The sequence below is a fragment of the Phocoena sinus genome, chromosome 12, assembly GCF_008692025.1.
Source record: "Phocoena sinus isolate mPhoSin1 chromosome 12, mPhoSin1.pri, whole genome shotgun sequence".
NCBI classification, from domain to species: domain Eukaryota; kingdom Metazoa; phylum Chordata; class Mammalia; order Artiodactyla; family Phocoenidae; genus Phocoena; species Phocoena sinus.
Genome location: NC_045774.1, coordinates 22,149,521 through 22,172,487, shown reverse-complemented (window position 1 = coordinate 22,172,487; position 22,967 = coordinate 22,149,521). Strand labels below are relative to the sequence as shown.

The following is a 22,967-nucleotide window of genomic DNA, read 5'->3' as shown; positions in this document are numbered from 1 at the left end:
CAGAAGAATCTTTAGACTCTGTGCAGGGACAGAGCAATTCACTTTGATTCCTTGGTTCCTTGGATTTCAGAAAAAATACCAATAATCTAGTTCAGAAATGCTTATTTTTTCATAAGATATGGCAGTCAATTCCACAATCTAACAAATGGCTTGCTCTGTTTAGAAATACAAGGCTTCCTTCAAGGAGCTTACTGTCATGCTTCAGATTCCGTAACACTTACCCTAGAGTACTGTAGGATGAATTTAGCTTTAAAAAAAACTTTTTTTGTTGAAGTCTAACTGATTTACAATGTTGTGCCTATCTCTGCTGCTCAGCAAAGTGACTCAGTTATCCACATACAGACATTCTTTTTTTAAATATTCTTTTCCATTATGATTTATCCAAGAGATTGGATATACAGTAGGACCTTGTTATTTATCCATTCTAAATGTAATAGTTTGCATCTGCCACCCCCAAGTTCCCAGTCCATCCCTCTCCCTCCCCACTCTCCCCTTTGGCAACCAAAAGTCTGACCCCTATGTCTGTGAGTCAGTTTCTGTTTTGTAGATAGGTTCATTTGTGTCGTGTTTTAAATTCCACGTATAGGTGATATCATATGGTTTTTGTCTTTCTCTTTCTGACTTACTTCACATAGTATGATAATCTCTAGTTGCATTCATGTTGCTAAAAATGGCATTATTTTGTTCTTTTTTATGGCTGAGTAGTATTCCATTGTGTATATGTGCCACATCTTCTTTATCCATTCCTCTGTTGATGGACATTTAGGTTGTTTCCATGTCTTGGCTATTGTGAATAGTGCTGCTGTGAACATAGGAGTGCATGTATCTTTTTGAATTATAGTTTTGTCCGGGTATATGCCCAGGAGTGGCACTGCTGGATCATATGGTAATTTTATTTTCATAAAATAAAATAAATAATTTTATTTATTTATTTTAATTATTATAAAATAAATAATTTTATTTATTTTTTTCTGAGGAACCTCCATACTGTTTTCCATAGTGGCTGCACCAACTTACATTCCCACCAACAGTGTAGGAGTGTTCCCTTTTAGGATGAATTTAACTTTTAAGCTTAAGTGAACATAAAGTATTTTTTTGAAAATTCAATAACATTCTATAAGACATTGGATATACCCTGTGTTGTTGATGAAACTCCTTAATGTTGGAAGCACCATGAAGCCCACACTCCAGTAGGAATGAGGTGACAAAGTTTGGAATCTTTTTGAGCAGGGCAGTATTACTGGCTTGCCTGAAGCTACTGGTCACACACTTGAAGGTGTCTAGGGAAGGAAGAGCTGACTAAAGTTGAACAAATCTGAGCTGGGATGGAAAGTGTGGAAATCAGGTTTGTGCTTCTCACCAGGAGAGAGGCCTAGGTAGGAGCTCCCAACAGGTGTGTTCTAAGAAAAGTCTGTATTTACCTGCAGGAGAGTGTTTACTGCTCTGTATCATACATATCTGTTTTGCTTCTCCTCCTACGTTTCTCACTAGCTCATGAGCTGCTGTAGAAAAACCTGTCACTTAGAAGGTGCTCAGTAATTATTTGTTAAATCAGTAACTGGATTGGTGGATGAAGAAGGGAGGGGCTTTGGGGATGGCCTGAATTCAATCAGAGCAGCATAAATATGCATTGATTAGTTGAGCAAATTTTATGCCGATTCGTTCTCCCATAGCAGAGGAACTATGTAGGCTCATTATCTTTAGTGAATAAAATAATAAGCCTCAAGTACACCTCCAGAAGTTGGAAACTGAAGAGGTAGCATATGAATACCTCTGCACTGGGATCCACCTTTGTAAAGTGAGTTTTCCTCTTTTTAATCTCTTCTATCATACACAACATAAAAGCGCCTAGACAAATATTGACAAAAATGTCCATTAACATTAGAAAATTCCATGGTTTTATATTTCAGGATTGTATATGAAAGGCACATTAATCTGCCAGCCCAACCTTGTTTTTGCTTTTAGAATTTCCTGGCAGCTTCAGCAACCTTCAACTGTTACAGTTGTCTGTTCAGCTCTGTTTCCATTAATGAGAATCGGGGTGTTTTATTTTTCCCAGCGTAGTTCTTCTCTCAGGAGGGAAAAATGTTGTAAACCATCATAGAGTGAGTGTTCTTCATAAATCACTGACTTTTAAGGCTGATTTTAAATGATATAAATTCAGAGCAGATTTCTGCCCATCCAATGATATCAAAAACACCTCCTAAAAAGGAAATGTAAATTAAAAGACAGTGATACAGAGCACATGAGTCTAACAATTCCTTACTGGCCAGCCTTGTACAGAAGCTTCAGAGGACACTATGGAAAGCCATTTAATGGTTTTTTTTTTTTTTTTTTTTTTTTTTTTTGCGTTACGCGGGCCTCTCACTGTCGTGGCCTCTCCCGTTGCGGAGGACAGGCTCCGGACGCGCAGGCTCAGCGGCCATGGCTCACGGGCCCAGCCGCTCCGCGGCATGTGGGATCTCCCCAGACCGGGGCACGAACCCGTGTCCCCTGCATCGGCAGGCGGACTCTCAACCACTGCGCCACCAGGGAAGCCCCATTTAATGGTTTTTATTTGCATCATTTTCAGAACCTTCCATGAGAGACTTGGTTGTTAAAGGTATATGCTTTATTAAGAGAAGCATGTAGAATTTAGACAGTTTAAAGAAACAATTCGGTGAATGCATGTTGAACTTAGGCGAACTACGTTGTGTCGACTTCTTTCTAGTATTCTTTATTCCAGCAAAAAAAACATGACCTGATCCCTTTGTCTCATGGAGCTTATATTGTAGTAGGAGAGACTAAGGTTAATCCAATATGTCACTGTGTAAAGTGTACATGGTGGTGTTGAGAGTGCACATGACAGAAGACATGATGTCTAAGCCGAAATCTGAAGGATCAATAAGAATTAACTAGGTGAAAGGTGGGAGTAGGAGTGAGGGAAAACTGTTTCAGGTAGAGGGCACTTCGTGTGCAAAAAATTTGCCGTAGTTGGTGATTATAGCACATACTCAAGGCATTAAAAGAAAGACCATATAAGCTGAGAACCCAGAAAGAGCAGGAGAGTGACAGAGCAGTGGGTGTGACACAAAAGGGAGGCAAAGGCTAGACCAGGAGGCTCTCTGTTTTGATCTTCATAAGGGCAATTGGAAGTCCTTGAAAGGTTTTAGGCCTGTGGAATGATATGAGCAGATGTACATTTTGTAAAGATGAAGCTGGACATAATGTAGAGAATGGATTAGAGCAGCCCAATAGAGACTGTAGATGAGAGGCTATTGCAATGGTCCAGGTAAGGTAAGGTGTTTTAGACTATGGTGGGAATGGGGGAGCTAGAGATACATGAGCAGAGTCAAGAGAAATTTAGAAAGTGTGCTACTGCAAAACACTTATCGTTGGCTTGGTCATTAAACTCTTATTTTTCTGCAGCGATTGGGATAAGAAAGCTTCATGTTAATGCGATATTGTAGTGAACTGACGCCTGTCATTATAAGAATTAGCAGTGGCTAAAGGTTTATAATGTAATGCAATATTCTGAAACCTACAACTATGCCAAAGTAAATTTTAATCTTCTCAGATTTGGCTTATAATTGAACATCTTAAAATCAGCAAGGTCACAAGTCACCCTGTAGTGTTACAGAGGTGGGACCTGTGAGGACAAGATGTGTTTGAGCAGTGGTGTCAGGGCATGTGTATCAGAGGAGTGGCTTTTGCTAACAGATTTCTTTTCACTTTTGTGTATGTCTTTAAAGATTTTGTTCAAAGATGTTAAAAATCCATTTTATCTTTCAGGATTCTTAGGAATACATGTATGTATGTATGTGTGTGTGTACAAAGACATATACATGTATAACTATGTCAGTCCTCATATATTTGTATAGCTTATATATTAAAGTTTATATATGTATTTTTATTTTAGATGATTTATTTTTGTTTATTTTCAATATGTATTTTTATTTTTATATGAATTTTTATTTTTTAGGTACACTTATAATTATACAATTTAATTCCAAAAAATCATGGTAACTGGATATGATCAAATTCTTATAGTCTGTGTGGCTCTAACTAAAATTTTACCTACTTGAATAAGCAAATGAAGTCACTCAAATCCAGGCTTAAACCAAGTTTATTATTTTCTAATTTTCCACCGTATATTGCTTTGTTCTCTTTTCTTACCTACTTCATTTGATTGTTATATATTAATCATTTCACTGAATTTTTAATTCTAAGGTGAAAAGATAAACATACCTTCTCTTAACGAGGCACAATTATGTTTCTAACTCCTTTTACTACCTTTGCTGCTTTCCCAGGATGAAAGTGACAAATCATTTTATTAGAAATTTTAGTTTTTTCTAAAGAATACAACTTGAGAAAATTATATGGTATACAAATTGCTATTCAAAAGAGAACAGATGTTTGATGAAAGTACATCATAATTCACATGCCTGAGAACATTAGCCTGTACTTCAAGAAATATAATGTAATTCATCCTAAAGAAGTAAAAGGCAGTTCTCTGGTTGCTGAGAAGATCTTGGCCAGAGTCCTCTTGGGCATCTGTGTCCCTTGGCGATATTGATGTGTTTGCAGGATTGATTTATTGCTCTGAGATGCAGCCTGTACACATTGTTGCTTAGTATACAAATGATGAACAGTATTTCGGAATGTATATTTTTTTCATTACCGTACAAAAGTATTTGACATTTTTGATTAGATTAGGTTTCTCCAATATATAGAGAGGTTTAACTCTTGACAGTTCATCAGGATCTAAAGTTTAGCCCCATACTGAGAGCTTAATCTTCAACTTTAGTTTTCCATGCACGTGAAACAATATTGATTGTTTTGGGGGTAATCAGCCCATCTTCTGTACGTATATATGACCGCATAATACCATGCAGCATATGGTTGTGCAAATAGAAGCTGCAATGGCGAACACAGAAGGGTATCATCAGTCTACTCAGAGGTCATGTATGCCATTAATTCATTCAGTAACATTAAGATACCCAGAGCAACAGAAATAACATATTTGCATAGTGCATTGCGGTTTAGAAAGCCTTTCACACAACATCTGGGATCTAATTCTTGTAGCAAATCTGAAAAGTAGGTACCCAAGAAAAAGGGTATTCGCTCCATTTTACAGATGAAGAAACAGGCTTAGAAGAGTTAATGACTTACCTAAGATCAGTGTAATATTTATAGCATAGCATATATGAAAACAGAAAAGCACATTATTAGATGACAAAGCATGAGCAAAAAAAATAAAATAAATTACTGCCCTTTCAACTTTTTATTTCAAAGTTTCTAGGAAGTGAGTCTCTGTGTCCTTTTTAAAAAATTGTTAATAAATGTACATTTAATGAATAAATGGAAATTTACTCTCTTACCCTTATTCAGCAAAAACCATTTATAGAAATATATTTATCATTATTATTTTAATCCTATTGGTAAACTAAGAAAATTAAATAAAATTATGGGTTAGGAGCCTCCTGACGGTTAAGCTGGGCCATAATCACACGTATAACACACACGGTGAATCGGCGCCAAGGTAAAGAGATGAACCACCTTTAAACCCGTTAGCATCTGAAATGGCATCATGTTGGCCGAGACATTACACACTGCAAGGAAATAAATTACTCATCTTTTGGCAGAGCATTTTGTGCCACAGAGAAATAATTTTCTAAAGGGCACCTTGTCGAATGAAAGGAGGATTCAAGAGGTTCCCAGAGAGAGTCATAAACTCTAGAGATTCCCCAGTCCAGCAGCCAGCTGGCTACGTCTGTGTGACAACAAAACAGATGAGCAGTTGGAAGATTTGGACTTAGGCTTGCTGGGAAGCTCAGAAGTTATCTCGATCGTTTTTGTCAAAGATCAGTTATCGAGACCATGTATCCTTTTTTGCCCAAACACCTTGTTTGATTAATTCTTGATTGATTCCATCTCACAGTCTGAAAAGTTATCTATATCTGCAGTCTTCCCCTTCATTGTGTTTCTGGATCTTTATCATCCAGGGTAAGAAAAATCAACTTAGGTCATTTGTCAGAATGTATTGATGATGAGCCTTGCTGAAAGCATCAATGGCCCTTAGCTGGTAAAGAACTCATTAGGAAATGAGCACCTAAGGCGTTTGTTTTGTTTTGTTTTCCTTCACCAGACTTCTTGAAAGTGGTTTTGTAGACCAGTAAAAGGATGACAATACATGTTTCCCTGAATTTTACAGTATAGCATTTATTTTCAAATCCAAGGGAAGCTGTTCCTGGGCAGTTTTTTTTTTTTTTTTTTTTTTTTTTTTTGCAGTACGCAGGCCTCTCACTGTTGTGGCCTCTCCCGTTGCGGAGTACAGGCTCCGGACGCACAGGCTCAGCGGCCATGGCTCACGGGCCCAGCCGCTCCGCGGCATGTGGGATCTTCCCGGACCAGGGCACGAACCCGTGTCCCCTGCATCGGCAGGCGGACTCTCAACCACTGCGCCACCAGGGAAGCCCCTGGGCAGTTTTTTAAAAACTTTTGATAATCGGGCTAGAGATCCTTTTGGCTACTTGTTTTACATTTGCTCCACGTATTTCTGCCAAAACTCAACCTAAGAGAATGAATTCTATGTGGGAGCCAAATTCCTAGCCAAAATATTGAATGTAAGGACATCTTTATTTTTCCTAAATAAATAGTTAAATAGCTCTTGTAAAGACCAAGATTAAACATAAGCCCATACAGTCTGGATATAAAGCCCGTACTTTAGAAGGAAGCTTTTTTTTTTTTCAAACCCACTACTTGACGAGATTTCTCAGAGTGTTTCTCACTCCACATTTAGAGGTTTAGAGCACCCTCTTGGGTGTCCCTTCTCCTTGTTTTTTGAGTCAGGCTTGGCCCCTGGTGTGCTTCTCTAGGAGGGCTTGGTGAGGTGGAATTCCTTATGTTTTCCTTCCTACCAGGACTCACAGACAGGCCCTCTTTCCCACATGCTTGTAAGGCCCTTCCTCCACCACAATGGAAAAGGCCATTTATTTTAATTGAGAAACTTGCAAGATTTGCTGAGAATTAAGATATCTTGAATTCATATATTGGTCTAAGTTATTTTTAAAAGTGAGCAGAAACCTCTGGTTAGTGAAAGATGGAGGTTAAAGGAAGGCAAGGGATGAGCAGGTAGAGAACTGGTTAGGATCTGTTCATTTAAAGAAAGTTTAACTTTTTTTTCTTGTTTTAGCATAAAATCTGGGTTTGTATGGGTAAGATAAAGAATCCAAGCAGTTATCAACCTGAAGAAGTCATTGCTAAGGAACTGGCTTACATTCATCAGAGTGGTCATTTTCTGGGCTAAAATTCACCCCAAAAGGGCCATTGTGACACTAGCACAAGCCTGTCAAGATGAAGCAGTGACTTTGCCTCTGATTTCTATCTTTTCAGTCATTTTAGCGTCCAGCTTTCATGGGCAATGTTCCCTACTCCTTGGTCAGTTAAATAAAGCTGTAAGGTGCTATGAGGAGTAAAAACCAATTATTCTGGTCCCTGGTCACAGCTTTCCAAAAAACTAGAAGAGCATATTTTTCCAGGTGGTATGAAGAGCCTCTTTGAGGTGCGTGGGTTTATATAAAGATTCTCAAAGGGGAAACATTTGACCGAAATGAGCATTGAAAGAGAGCAGAGCTGGGGATTAGAATCAAACAGATTCCCTTGGATGCCAATGTAAAACTCTTTAAAGTTTTGTGATTTTAAGTGCTGCTCTGGCACCAAAATCTGTAAGTAGATGGAAAAAAAAAAAAAAAAAAACCCTCAAGACTGAAGAGGGACTAGCCCTCTGTTTTTTCACTTTGGCCTCCAAGTGCCCTTGGCTCTCCTGCTGCATTTTCTACTCCTCCTTCTTGCAGTGTTCAGAATTTCTTTCCATACGGCATGTGTGCTCTTCCAGATGTGGATACCTTCCACGTTTCCCACAGCTGAACTCTTAAGAGGGATATTTTGTCCTAAAAAAATCTTGGGGTAATATTTATTGCCAGACTGATTTAAATTCATGTGAAAAGGGCTAGTTACTACAAATAGTAAAATAACCTATTATGAGAATCCTATTCTAATTTAAAATGGAAACATACCTCACGGCTAAAGAATCTGCATAATACCTTGGAATTTTAAAATATATTTATTCCAGAGAATTCTAATTTCTCACGCCTATTATCTGCTTTTGTCCCATAGCATCACAACTCATAGTGGGAGACAGAGCATGTAAATGACTTCGATCAAATAATTTTAGAGGAGATGTATCAGATTTTAAATCTAATTTATATACGTGTCTCTTAAACTTAGTGGATGCCTGTATATTTACAGGTTGCTTAAAAGTAGGCCGTGTCATCTAATGCTATGTAATTATGATACAGAGCAGCACTGCACAATCTAAAAGATTGTTTTATTAAGTCAGTTTTTCTTAGCTTTAACCTACTCCCATGTGACTGTGGTCAGCATCAGAGCCTCAAAATAATTCACATCTTAATATCCCAGCAAGGCCAAAGGAGCAAATCCAAGAACTAGGTCTCTTCCAGTGTCCTCAAAACACCAGACATATGCTCTGAAGTTTTTCCTCCGATATATATGACATTTATAAAAACTTCTGAGTGTTAAGGGAAACAACATCTAGAAATGTTCAACTTCTGCCTCAGCTAAAAAAAAAATCATTTGCTCAGTGTGGGACCCGAGAGCGAGTAATGCCAGGATTGATGCCTTAGAACCAAAGTCCTTAATTGGAGTTTTTAATCTTTTACAGCTCTGATACGTGAGTTTGTTAAACAATTGTTTAAGAAACATGTGGTTAGCTGTATTTTCAGCTGTAGGACAAAAATACCTCCAACAACAAATTCTGCAAATTCTGCCCCAGTTCACAAAAATAGAGTCAAGCCAAGGCAAAGGATTCCTTCTCCAACCACAGACTCCTTCATCTGTAACCTATGATGACGTCACCTCAAGCTTCCATGCCTTCTGCTCTCTTTACTCTGAAACTGCCACCACCTCTTAAAGACTTGAAAGATTCTCAAAGGGAAACCCATCCACATTTTATATATTCTTTGGGTATTCACACTACCCGTGTTACAGAACATGTGTGCTCATTAAAGGGATTTTCTGTGTTAGCAAGCAAGTTAGGGATTGGGGGTTTGTCCGTGAGGAAGGCTTTGAAAGGCAATCAGATTTAGTCAGAGTGTGAAGATGGGGTCCGAACCCAGTGTCTATCCTGTACTCCCTGGGAAGGTAGATCCACCTGCAGGTCCTGATTCTGAGGGGTTTTGAGTGTGGAGCAAAGTCTTTCTCCCACTCTGAGACCTGTCACGTCCGAGCTCCAGGCCAGGCTGCAAGTCGATTTCTTGTCTCCAGCTCTCCCTCCCCAACCTAGCTTCCCTCCTTGTCCACAGCACAGGGCCTTTCAGGAGGGGTGTGTGTGGGTGTGTATCTTCTGACTGAATGAAATTTGATTCATATTTATTTATTAGAGCTTTCTTTTAAAATTAGAACTCTCCTCTCCTATCTGATATCATCTTAGACAAATAACTAGGTCACTAGGATATATTTTCTTCACTAATTATTTTATTACTAATAAAGTATTATTAGTAATATAATAATAAAATAAGTGTTTTACTTAAATAAATATGTATAAAATTATATAGTAATAATAATAAATAAAATGGTACTATTACTGATTACTAATACTACTTAGGTCATTGAATGCCTTATTTATACTTCTCAGAGGTAAATGTGTTTGAATTTCCCAGGAATTTTTTTTTTTTTTTTTTTTTTTTTGTGGTATGCGGGCCTCGCTCCGGACACACAGGCTCAGCGGCCATGGCTCACAGGCCCAGCCGCTCCGCGGCATGTGGGATCTTCCCGGACCGGGGCACGAACCCACGTCCCCTGCATCGGCAGGTGGACTCTCAACCACTGCGCCACCAGGGAAACCCCTCCCAGGAATGTTTTAATAGGCTAGTTGTCTATTCGAAAGCAGTGAGCAAAATTTAGTATTTTCATAATGGCATTCCTCTATGAGTCAACATATGTAATGATTTTCAACCAGTAACTTCATTAGGAATTTATAGAGCACCTTCTAAGTAAGTGTAAGCCCCTACCCCTAAATACATTTAAGGCATTCAGATGTACATGTAAGTATTCAATTAACTCATGTAGAATAGATGAGCGATTAATCATGGTTACTATTCATTCGTTCAACAAACATTTATGGAGTTCCCGCTTAGTTCCTGGCATCATTCTGGGAATGGTTAGTACAACACTGGATAGACAAACATCCCTGTGCTCTTGGAGCTTATTATTTACTAGCAAGAGACAGTTAAGCAAAGAAATAAATGAATAAATCAGGAATACAAGAATATCAGGTAATGATCTGTGCTATAGCGAAAATAGGTGTGTGCAAGGGTGTGATCTAAAGCATAAAAAATAAAAATAAAAAGTTGATGATGGCCTTTTTGAGGAGTTAACAATTGATCTGAGGCCTGAATGACAGGTAAGAACCTGTTAGGGAAAGCTTTAAAGGAAGAGCCTTCAAATTATTGGGCAGAAATGAGTTTGATGTGTTTCTTTGAGGGTAATGATGAAGAAGACTCCTGTTTAGAATATCAGGGGTGTGAGATGCAACAAAATGGAGATACAGCCAAATGAAGGTGTCCTGCAAGCAGTGTGGGTTGGAATCCTGGTGGTGGTGGTGGGGAGAGAAAGCAATGGGGGCACATATAAAAAGTAGTGTATGGTACTTATACAGCATGATTAGTACCTACTGGGACAGTGTAGCTGTAGAAAAGATGGAAATCCAGGGCCGAGTCATGGATGTGTCAGCCTTTAAAAGTAAAGCCGAGGGATGTGCTACAGAGACCAGGGAGCAAATTAAGAAGACGCCTAGGAGAAAGTGGTACCAAGAATGTATTTCAAAAATGAGAGATGGTCAGTTGTGTTGAATACTGTTCAGAGATCTAGTAAAACAAGAATGAAAACTGAGCTAGCGATAGGGAAGTCCCTGTGACCTTCACAAGAGCAGTTGTAGTGGCCTTGTAGCTGTGGATAGTAACCTATTTGGAGCAGGTTGAGAAGAAAAGAAATGAGAAAAGGTAGAGATGGCGAAAGTTAACCATTTCACGTTGTATTGAGAAAGGGAATGAAGAAGTGGAAGCTGGAAGAAGATTGGGGCTCAAAGGAGAAATTTTTTGTTCGATTACTTAAAAAAGTGAGTTACTAGAATATGCTTGTAAGTAATGGGAATAACCCAAGTATGGAGGAATAGAGGGAGAAATTGAGGCAGCAAAGGGAGAATAAAAAGGCAGAAGCAAATTCCTTGAAAAGTTAAAAGGGGTTGGCTCCCAAAGCACAAATGACACAATTAGTTTTTGATAGATGCAGGGAGTGACTAAATATGAAGACTACTTGACAATACAGAAATATTTCTGCATTAAAGTATTGAGAAACTAAAGCAGGCCAGGTGGAGCCACATGAATTTGCTGATTTGGGCCCATTTTTGACTTGTAAAAATGCCACTTTTCTATTGCCCAAACTTACAATAATATGCTTACATAAAATAGCTTAGAATATACAAGTTGAAATAGATGATGAGCTCATGGATGTTTTCAGTTTTCTCTTTTTTTCTAAATTTTGTGAAATGTTTTCACGTAATTTTAAAACAGATGTAAGGGAAATATAAATGCCTCTTAAATTGAATATTGCCTATTTCAGCTTAGTCTTTAGGTTAAGTCATAACGAATACCAAACAAAACAAAGACAGAATTAGATCCATGTAATCGTTCTAGTTTTATCTGATCCTCCGTGTTCTGTTCTAAAGGATTAAAACGTCTACTGCATACCTAAAGATTCCTTAGGATCTGTTTCTCAGTGATTCGGATGTAAAAAAAATTAAATTAAAATAAATCCGTATGTTTTGTAAGGTTTATCTTTTAAAATGTGTCCTTTGGCCTAATTGTTTATATTTTCCTTCGTCCCAGGCTTATTTATATTTATCTTCCACTGTGCTATGAAGGAGAATGTTCAGAAGCAGTGGAGACGGCACCTCTGCTGTGGTCGATTTCGATTAGCAGACAACTCAGGTAAAGGAGCATGTTGGTGATCGTTTTTCTTACATCGGAGAGTAGTTAGAAACCTTTGTCATTTTGATTTTCTGTGGTCTGAGCAACCCAGTCCCAGTGGTAGCAAGTTGTAAAGGCAGTGTATATAAAGATGCTTAGTTGTAGTCTTAGATTATTAGGACTGCAAGAGATCTGAGGACTCTAGGCCTGACCTTCCTATTTTGCAAAGGAGGAGCAGGAATTCCAGACAGGTTAAGTGAGTTGCCCAAGGTTTTCATGTCTAATTTAACAACTCATATATCCACTATACCATACATACCTTTCCATATTTTTGAAGTCTTTAATTACATTATTAGGCAAAGAGATCTTTCTCAATATAAAAAATCCCGGAAAAAGAATATTACTTTTTTTTTAACCACCAGTGGTTACGTCTCACCCTTAATATATTTAAGTATAATTTTAAACATAGGGTCAAAGTAAGAAACTTTTATGCTTCTTCAGGTTGTTCTTGTTGACATGTCAGTCTCTTGTGTGAGTCACTGCCAGGGTGTCAGAACGTCTAACGCTCTGGATCAGTTACTTAAATAATGTGATGATTCTTCAGGGCAGAGTATATTCCCCCTAAAGCAGACTCATGGAGAGATGTCATTTCTTTCAGATTGGAGTAAGACAGCTACCAATATCATCAAGAAAAGTTCTGATAATCTAGGAAAATCTTTGTCCTCAAGCTCCATTGGCTCTAACTCAACCTACCTTACATCCAAGTCTAAATACAGCTCTACCACCTACTTCAAAAGGAATAGCCACACCGGTGAGTCATTCTGGCCATGGTAAAGATGTTCTCTGGGACATCTTTGTGAATATTTTGTCTCTTTTAAAAATATTATAACCAAAATTGAATCTATATTGCCAGAATATTATTAACTCTGAATGTTTTTGTAATTTCATTTGCTTTAAAACTTAATTTTCCTTAAAAGATATGGTACCTTGTTTTAAAAAGTTATGTGTTTTTATTTTAAAAATACAGAAATTGAATTGTAGATTATTTCAGCATAGTAGGAAAGTTACTTGGCAAGTTGGCATGGGAACAAAAAGAAATACCATCCAGCTTACATGTTACAGTTAAGACTTAAGTCCTTTGAAATATATACAAATATAAAATCATAATGTTGTACACCTAAAACTAATATAATGATATATGTCAATTATTCCTCAGTCAAAAAAGAAAAAAATACCTAAGTCCTTAACCATTGGAAGAATTATTGGCAATTGCTCTTCAAATCACTGACTAAGTATGAAGTAGGGAGCATCATACTTGGAAGGTGATACAGGATGGTGAGAAACACCGTGTCTTTGTTCATCTACTGAATCTTCATGATATTTACAATGATCACACTTTCTGACACTGAGCATGTATGTGAACAATCCTGAAGACAGTGTGCAAATACAGGCAGACCTTGGACATACTGTGAATTTGGTTTCAGACCACTATAATAAAGCGAGTATTGCAATAGAGTCACACAACGTTTTTGGTTTCCCAGTGCCTATAAAAATTATGTTTACACTATACTGCAGTCTATTAAGTGTACAATACAATTATGTCAAAAACTGTACACACCTTAATTTTAAAAAGTACTTTATTGCTAAAAAAAATGCTTATCCCGTCATCTGACCACACAGGGTTGCCACAAAACTTCAATTTATAAAAACTATAATTTATAAAAAATATAAAGAAGATGTGGCACATATATACAATATAATATTACTCAGCCATAAAAAAAATGAAATTGAATTATTTGTAGTGAGGTGGATGGACCTAGAGTCTGTCATACAGAGAGATTAAGTCAGAAAGAGAAAAACAGATACCGTATGCTAACACATATATATGGAATCTAAAAAAAGAAAAAAAAGATTCTGATGAACCTAGGGGCAGGACAGGAATAAAGACACAGACGTAGAGAATGGACTCAAGGACACAGGGAGGGGGAAGGGTAAGCTGGGACGAAGTGAGAGAGTGGCATTGACATATATACACTATCAAATGTAAAATAGATAGCTAGTGGGAAGCAGCCACATAGCACAGGGAGATCAGCTCGGTGCTTTGTGACCACCTAGAGGGGTGGGATAGGGAGGGTGGGAGGGAGAGGCAAGAGGGAGGAGATATGGGGAATATCTGTATATGTATAGCGGATTCACTTTGTTGTACAGCAGAAACTAACACAACATTGTAAAGCAATTATACTCCAATACAGATGTTAAAAAAATACTTTATGAAAGAAGGAAGCAAAAAACAAAACTGTAATTTCTATGAAGGACAACAAAGTGAAGTGAAATAAAATGACATAAGCCTGCGAAGACTATTTTGCAGTCCTTGATAGCCAGTGAGCAGTGTGAAAAGGTGTAATCCTTTAATAATTTCAATTGAAAATGACAGAAATGCTACTTTTAAATACTAATTAAACCTCGAGCAATCAGCTCTCAACACTCAGCATCCAGCACTTTCCTAATTAAAGATGATTCTAAAAGGATAATGGAAATAAATTTTAAATTTTGTATTTGTTTAGCTAATTAATGTAGGCAAAGGCGAATGGCACCAGAATGATTCATATTTAGCTTTTTGCAAGCAGGGAGTGATTTGTGTAATGTGTCTATAAATTTTCACATTGCAAACATTTGAATTTCAAATGACCCGTATGTACATTTGAATCCTTCCACATGTCCTTGCTTGTGCCACTAGGGTCCCCACTGCCTGGGATTCAACATAGCACTGTGGAAAAAAAGTATGAATGTTTACTGAGGTTTTTAATTCCAAGGTTAAGTAAAGAAAGATCTGAAAACTTGGAGCAGCTTAGTACAGCAGTTTTTAAAGTATCTTGGAGTCAGGGACATTCTGGGGAATTGAATAAAAGCTATGGACCCTCTTCCAGCCTTTGAATGCAGTCTTTGAGTCCTGCACACAAACAGTTTTGCCTAAAATTAAGAGGTCTGTGCACTCCTGCTCGAAACACCTGTGTAAGAAAATTAATAACAGGTATATAGTCTGAGATAGATAATTCTACCTAATTGGTAGTTCCCTGGCACAAAATATCTTGTACAGTTGACTCTTGAACAACACAGGTTTGAACTGTACGGGTCCACTTAAACACAGACTTTTTTCAGTAGTAAAAACAACAACTAGTAGTACATGATCCGCAGTTGGCTGAATACGTGGATACAGAACTGTAGCTACAGAGGAACCTCAGACACAGAGGGTCAACTGTAAATTATACTCAGATTTTCAACTGTGCAGGAGGGTCAGTGCCCTTAACCCTTGCCATTGTTCAAGGCTCAACTGTACTTAAAATAAGTGAACTTTTTACTTTATTTAATCAGCCTTAAACTCAGATACTCATTTTGTTTCCCCTTCTAAAATGCAAATACTTAATGCATTGTAAGTCAGTTGTGAATGAATAGGAATTAGACCAATTGAATTGTTTTCCTCTTAACACAGCTAATAGTTGGCCTAAAGAACCACTATTAAAAGGCGAAAGAAGATAACAAAGTACATAATTTGGAACAGAGGATATTTTGGAAGTATTAAAATATTTGGAAATAGTAAGCATCATGGTGAAAACTGACTAGAAGATAAAATGAATTGCAGAAATGGGGGTACCTAAGGAAAACTTAACTATTTCAAAATCTTGTGTATTTTTTTTTTAAGAATTCATTAATGTTTTTCTGTTTCTTTTAAAATCCTTGGGGTTAAATGAGTTTTTGTCAACAAGTATAAGGATGTAGTCAGCTGTATGACATTACTTCCACGGTATAATAAATTCTGGTTTCCAATCAGCTGACGTACAAACGGTCTTCTGCGAGCTAGCCAGTTCTCAGTGAAACTGCTGAAGTTCTTGGGTCACTCAGGTGTGCAAAAAGTCACTGCATAGCATCATGGATATCTAGATGGTTTATTTCTTGGCATTGATTCATATGTTTATGGTGTAGATAATGTCTTCTAAGAGCATTCCTTCAACAAAAGTGGATCATTCAGGTAAACTTTTATTACTTCTTTGAATGCATGAATTTTTTGCAAGGTAGTAAGAGAATATTTGCATGGATTAAACTAAGACTCTTGCCGCACCAGCAAAGTTGCTTGTTCTTTACAATACTTCTCAGCTAGCACAAGGAAATTCCTGCATTGAGCTGGAATTTCTGAAATTTCAAATGGTCCTGTGCTGTGCTGGCTCTTCTCTGCATGGGGGTGTCTGCAAGCCGCTCCTTCTAGGAAATGTACCATGCTCTGGAGTTAGTGGGTCACATTATCAGGTAAAATAATGAAAAAAAAAAAAAGCAGTACTTGAGAGGTTTGTTATAGAACAGAGTGAAATTCTTTACTTTTTCACTGCTCTTATGAATTACTGGATATGTCACAGTACATTCACAGAAGTCATAAAAGAGAAATTGTCGATTCCAAGCCTGCTTTTTGAGGACTTTTGTCTGCTTGAAATTTAAGCATAGGTGAAATAATAGTTCATTTCCCTAGCCCCTGGTTTTCAAACTTGCAGCCATAATCAAAATCTATATTATCCACAATATAATAGCTACCCAGAGGACTGAGAATAGCATATATATTGAAATACAAATCTTGCTCAGAATTTTACCTTCTTAGACGGTGAAGACCCAGAAAATTGGGTCACGTATTTGGAATGGAGCTGATCAAAATCTCTAAAAGGAATGTGACCCTGGAAGTTGTCAGCGAAGCAGTGTGATTGTATCCTTGAAGTTTCTTTGAGGATGTGTGGCTTTCTAAAAACATCAAGTACAAATTGTTCATTATTGAGATTTAAGTCAATAGAAAAATTCCCAACAGAAAACCAATGGCTAGTGAACGTATGAACTGAAGGAAAGCACAGAATCAATCAGCTTGCTGAGAGCCGAATGGGGAGGGGGCCGTATAAAATGACTCCCTGAGTTTTTTTCTCACCAGTCCTGGGACATAATCATTCCACCATGCTTCGGTCTGCCCACTCTTCCCAAAGGCCATCTGTTCTCTCTTGCTTCCTTTAGTGGGATAGACACTCCATTTTCTATTTTAGCCTTCATTTTATTTAGTGTCTGCTCCAACACCAAGACCACACTTGAACAATCTGAGCCGTTTCCAAAGACAACAGATAAAATGATGATGGCTTTTACCAATTATTGAGGATTTTTAATGTTATGTCACTTACTGGGTCAAACTTACTCAAAATATAAAACACCTAGAGTGAACATTCCAATTTTTCAGCCATGATTCCTAGACGCAGGTTTTCATGATAGAGTTTTTGCCTCTTCCACAGTGAATAGAAAAGATACAACTGTACGGAACTGAGGACGTTGTAGAAGGTCATTTGCTCTTTCACTGATGTGAAATCTCTGTAGTTAATTTTAAGACAGCATTTTTCTCCAAAATGTGGAAAGCAGATACCTACAAGATACATGAAGACAGCCGTATGTATTTGTAGATACTAGTGCTTAGCTGAGTTTCAGGGCACTAGCTGTACCACTTTTAGAAAGCTTTGGGTCTAGGAAAATAATGTTTAAATATGTGATATTGGGAAATTCAGAACAGAAATATATTTAGCAGTCCTTTATTGCTATCAATTGCTCTATTAGTGCTGCCAGCAATAACATCATTCTGAAACTGTAGCATCGTTAAAGAAAATATATACTTAAAATATTTCTGATAAAGATAATTTTGATTTTTATAATTTAAAAATAATTAATAAAAGATACCTTTTTTCTATATTGCAGTCATTTCACAGGTTTTTTCCATGAGAAAAAGTGTTCAAAATAGCCTTTATGTTTTTTGTATTCATTTATCTTTTCCAAAATTCTTTAAATTATATTTTATTAAAAATTGTATTATGAAAAGGGTCAAGCATATGAAAAATAGAGAGGATAATATAATGAATCTCCTTGTTCATATCAACTCATAGCCACCTACCCATTTTCCCCTCCGTGTATTATTTTGAAAACACATCATAGACATCATATCATTTCTTCCACAGATACTTCAGCACCTTTTAATTCATTTGTTATATAATCTGTTACTACCTTGTTTGATTGATTTGCCACGTATATTTTTGCAGCAATTTTCTGATTATTCTATTCACTGGCTCTTTGAAAAATACCACTTACAAGAATATTTCTTAAAACAACTCCCAACACAAATTACTAGAAGGCACATTAACGTTCTTTCATATGCAAGGATGCACTTTGAAGATGAAAAACATGACATTTTAGTGCTGCCTATTACCTAAGCTGAGAAAGAACCAGAGCTTCATTTCCTTTGTGATCTTCTTTAATGTGCAAAATAGAGCGTCCAGAACCGTAGCCCTTAGGCATGTCACCAGCTCATCTTGCAGCCTCATTTCTTGTATCATTTCTTGCAGACAATGCTTCCATGGACAAGTCCTCATCAAAACTGACCCCTGCTGATGGAGAACAAACAATCATCCCTGTCCATCAGGTCATTGATAAGGTCAAGGGTTATTGCAATGCTCATTCAGATAATTTCTATAAAAATATTATCATGTCAGACACCTTCAGCCACAGCACAAAGTTTTAATATCTTCAATATAAGGAAGAGACATCAGTCTGCAGCAACGTGAAGATGTGCAAGCTGTGAAAACTCTTGACTAGCAGATGTAAACGTGGTATTACCTAGGTAACTGCATATATATGAAGAATGTGTTTTGTGAAGAAGGCTTTTGTGAAATTCAAAATCTGTCTTTTCAGTGTATTTCTTCCATGGGGGAGTTTCCACCATCACTAAACTTCAGTACTAAGAGCAGCACGACTCAGCAGCCACAGGGGATAGGATTTGTTTAACTATATGATTGAATGGATCAATCAGAACTTGGGCTGTGGGGTGGAATATTAAAATTAGAGGGCAAGGGACAGGCCGAGCTTGGGACAAGCCCTAGTTTAGAGCTTATTCACACCCCACATAATAATTAGATTTGGATATGGCCATTTGCTCCATCATCTTTCTCTACAATCAAAAGCATACTAATATTTATAACTATCTTGGATGCCCACAGGTCCCATCTCAGTGCTGGTTTCTATGAATGCATTAGCCTTTCCTCTTTTTTAATGAAATTTCAACCACAGATACAAAAGAGCATTTAATGTCTGACTCAAAGTTTAGAAAGGAATTTTTTCATATTATCTCAGATGTTTAACCCTGAAGACCACAACATGCTTAAGAAAGAAAGAATTCCCCAAATTTTGACCTAGTTAATAAGAGGCCATGTTATTTCACTTATCCTATTCAAGACACAAGGCTTAAGCATCATCATTAATTATAATCTAGTCCTATACATTTGAATCAAGTTTAGTGTTGCTGTTCCATTAGAGTGGAGCTCCCAGGAGCTGAAGAATGCCCCTCTCACACCTCTGCTTTTGCTGCTCTACTGTACATTGAGCTGCGGGCTCATGGGAGGAATGCGGATTTCCATTAGGCATGCCGTGTACAGTAGTCTCTCCCTTTTGGGAAAAACAACCATTGAGACTCTATGGTCTTGTCTTTGCTCCAGAGACTTTTTAAGACATTTCCATTTGCACAAATGAAAAGCCTCTTACTTCCTCTTTCCAGAGTTTTGTTCCAAAGAATATAAACTGAGACTTAACGTGGGTGACTTATCATAATCAAATAATTTATAATTGTGTGGGTCTACACTTGCCAGTCTGCAAACTATTTGTACATAAGTCCTCTGATTATAAGAGCCAGAGGAGGTCTGGCAAGACAGATGGGGTGTTAGTTATGGGTTAGGTTTCTGCACATAAGCCATGCATAATATTAAGCAGCTTAACCTAACTGTCAAACTATCCTGAGGAATATGTTTGCTAGTGAATGTGTAAGAGACCACATTTTAATTGTTCTTAAATGATGGGCTCGTATCCAGTTTCTTAGAAATTGGTCTCAGTACATGCTGTACCTTTACATTTGCTCTGGGTTATCTGAGATGTTTCAGGTTCTGGGAGGTGGCAGCCTAAGTGATGAGAAGATGAAACATTCTGGCAGAACCAAACTGCTTAAAGGCAGAAACCAGACTGAGCACCTGGGGACCTTTCTCTCTGTGCAGGAAGCAGGTAGCGCTCAGTCTGAAACATAGGAAAGCTTTCAGGCTATGCAGCAAACAAGGGGCCTCTCAGCTTTTGCTGATCTTCAATCACGAAGCTTTTGGCCAGACTTAAATGGATGATAATGGATTTTCATACTGTTCCATTTTGTAGCATCCTGAAACACTGTTCTGGAAGACAGGAGCATTGCCCAGCTTGGCCTTCACAGGGGAGGGGTGTAGGTAGTAGGAAAGGATAGTAAATCTAAGGTCACCAAGACCCTACAGTAGAGCCATGTCCTTTTCTCTAGGCATCTATATTAACAGGCTGCTTATTTGGGCAGAGGTTACATCTAGGTGAAAATTAACCTGAAATAGTCACTGAATCTTCATATACTTTCCCCCAAGCCTTAGAGATGGTAGAATTTAATTAGCTTTCGACTGTGAGATTTCTACCCAAAGTGCTTATTCAGTTAAAAGTAATTAAGAGATAGCTTTTAAAATAGCTTTGATTTCTACTTGTATTCATCCAGATCTGGGAAAACTTTTTTTTTCTTTTTTTCAAATTTGACAACAATATCAGCTCCACTTTATAAATTTCCAGTTATCAGGTAAGGAAAGAAACAATGGATAAACAGCTGAATAGAAACATTTGCAAGTGGACTTAAAAGACTGAGTCAAATTCTACCCTCCGTTCTGCGCATGTAGTGCTCACTTTCATCTAGCCCCGCATCAGAGCAGAAGCACAGGAATTTAGCTGTGGAGCCAAAATTTAGTTGAGCTTAACTTTGAGAATAATATCAATTTAGACTCTCTGGGGTATTTTTGGTTGTTTTTTATTTTCTTCTTTTTCCTTTTTTTTAACATTATGTTAGAGTCACTCTAAGATCCTGAGATATTTTCCATTGCTGTCACGATGACTTGCATTGTAAAGCTTTTATTTGTTCAATGTTGATGTAGACTCTTTTGTATATATTTATTTATTTGTGTTTATAAATGTGAGCTTGTTTTATATCTTACATTTATATTGCCTGGCTTTGTTCTTTTAATTAACTTTTTATCAGAGAGACTGTATATATTTTTTTCTAAATACTTTGTGAAATAGTTTTCTGTAGCAGTATCTCTGAATTTGATGAATAAAAAGTGACTGTGAGTGCAAATTAGAATTAGTAGTAAGAAGCTACTATACCTGATTTGCCATTTTACTTAAATAGAAAATGTTTTTCAAATAAATACTTACGTTGTTTGTGATCCAAATTGTTCAATTCCTTTATGACTGAATGTTTTTATTTCTGACTCTTAAATAGGAAAAGATTATTTGACAACTGGAAAATAACCTGGCAGCAATTAAGCTAGTGACATGGGGCTACTTTGCCAAAACACTAAAAATGAATATTTTAGAAAGATTCAGTTCACTGGGGATTAATGCATTTTGAAGTTCTTGGATTTTCTTAAGATGACTGATGCAAAGCCAAGCTCTGTGGCAAATTAAAAGTAATGTAGGTTTCCTTTTTGGGAAGTCTTCAGCATCTTGAAAGGGAAACAAATCAATAATACTACATAGAAGTTAGGTCATGGGATATTTTTTTTCACATTTATGGGAGGCTTAGAAAATGACAGAATTTAGCCAACTTGACTTGCATGAGTAGAACAGAACCTCCTCCCTTCCTTTTGCTGTGATTAGTTAGGATAACTCTCTTCTGCAGAGAGCCAAGGCCCACTCTGGCTCACGGCCCTACCCAGTGCTAAGCTGTGAGGCTTGTTGGCTGGTCACTGCTCACTCAGGTCTTCTGAGCCAACATTCACAACTCCTGGCCAAGCCGTGTTAGGAAAACAGGCAAACGTTTGCTGAAGCTTCATTTGCAGTTACATACAGCAGGTTAAAGCTGAGGGAGGAGCAGTGAGAAGTAGGTGGGAAACACTTATTTGATTTGCAGGCTGAACTGTGTTTGTAGTAGTTTGAAATCTGAAGGAATTGGGCTTTGTAAATACCGTGTTTTGGAAGAATGCCCGTGTTTCCAGTCGAGTAACATTCTATTTTTCTCGTATAGAAGCACTAAATCTCTCTCCCTCTTTCTGTCCCCCTCCCTCCCTTTCTCTGTCTACCTCCCCCCAACTTTCCTGCTTTTCTCACTTCTTCCCTTTCTCTCTTCCTTCCCTCCCTCTTCATATGGAGGAAGAATACTTAACCGTTTTCTTTTTATGCTTCCCTAGAGAAAAAATAAGAATAAATGTGAAGGTGCAAGGGTGAGGATGATGAGAATTACAGGGACAGGGTTAGCCCTGGCAAAGAGAAGAGGCATAGCTTTCTTCTGAGTTTGAAGGACAGGTTATGAGCTGAGCAAGGAGGTATAGAGGGGCTGATAGTGAGGCAGTGCTGAGTTTCCTGGTTTTTATCAATTAAAATAATTAGAGGCTCATTTCACAAGTTGGGTATTGTAAGGGCGGTAGTATCAGGATGGGGATATGAATAAAATTAAAATTTGAAACAACCTTACGGGGAATGCAAATCCTTGGCTAAATTAATTCAAATAAGCTGGTAAATGGCGTTTGCCCTTAGAGTAGCTTTTGCAAGTACATTCTCCAAATCATCTTATTAACATTTTTTATTTGGTGTGTTTTGGAAAACTAGTTTATTTCAAGTTCATAACCAAACATTTATTATTCTAAAGTCTCAAACCTTATTGATTTATCTTAAACATTTGAGAATAATTGGATGACAAATGATTGCACACTTACCCCACAATCTTTTTAATCTTTTAAGTTACATCTTCTGGTTGGCTTATTTTCATCATGAATTAATTTAAATGATTTTTATAAATTCAGGATATCAGTGAGAATAGAACATTTGATATTCACATTA

At 37.4% G+C, this 22,967-nt stretch overlaps 1 protein-coding gene across 10 annotated transcripts in view; it reads left to right on the top strand.

The window, feature by feature from the left end:
- ADGRG6 (adhesion G protein-coupled receptor G6) overlaps positions 1-21,355 on the top strand; it is a 138,433-nt gene extending 117,078 nt beyond the window's left edge. For 4 of the 10 annotated variants that reach the window (XM_032651253.1, XM_032651251.1, XM_032651254.1 and 1 more), the window contains 3 exons: positions 11,946-12,047; positions 12,685-12,837; positions 18,434-21,354. In XM_032651253.1, the coding sequence (XP_032507144.1) occupies positions 11,946-12,047; positions 12,685-12,837; positions 18,434-18,609 (431 nt within the window). In that variant the 3' untranslated portion in view covers positions 18,610-21,354. The other 6 variants (XM_032651258.1, XM_032651257.1, XM_032651256.1 and 3 more) reach the window with 4 other exon arrangements.
- Positions 21,356-22,967: the final 1,612 nt, after the last annotated feature.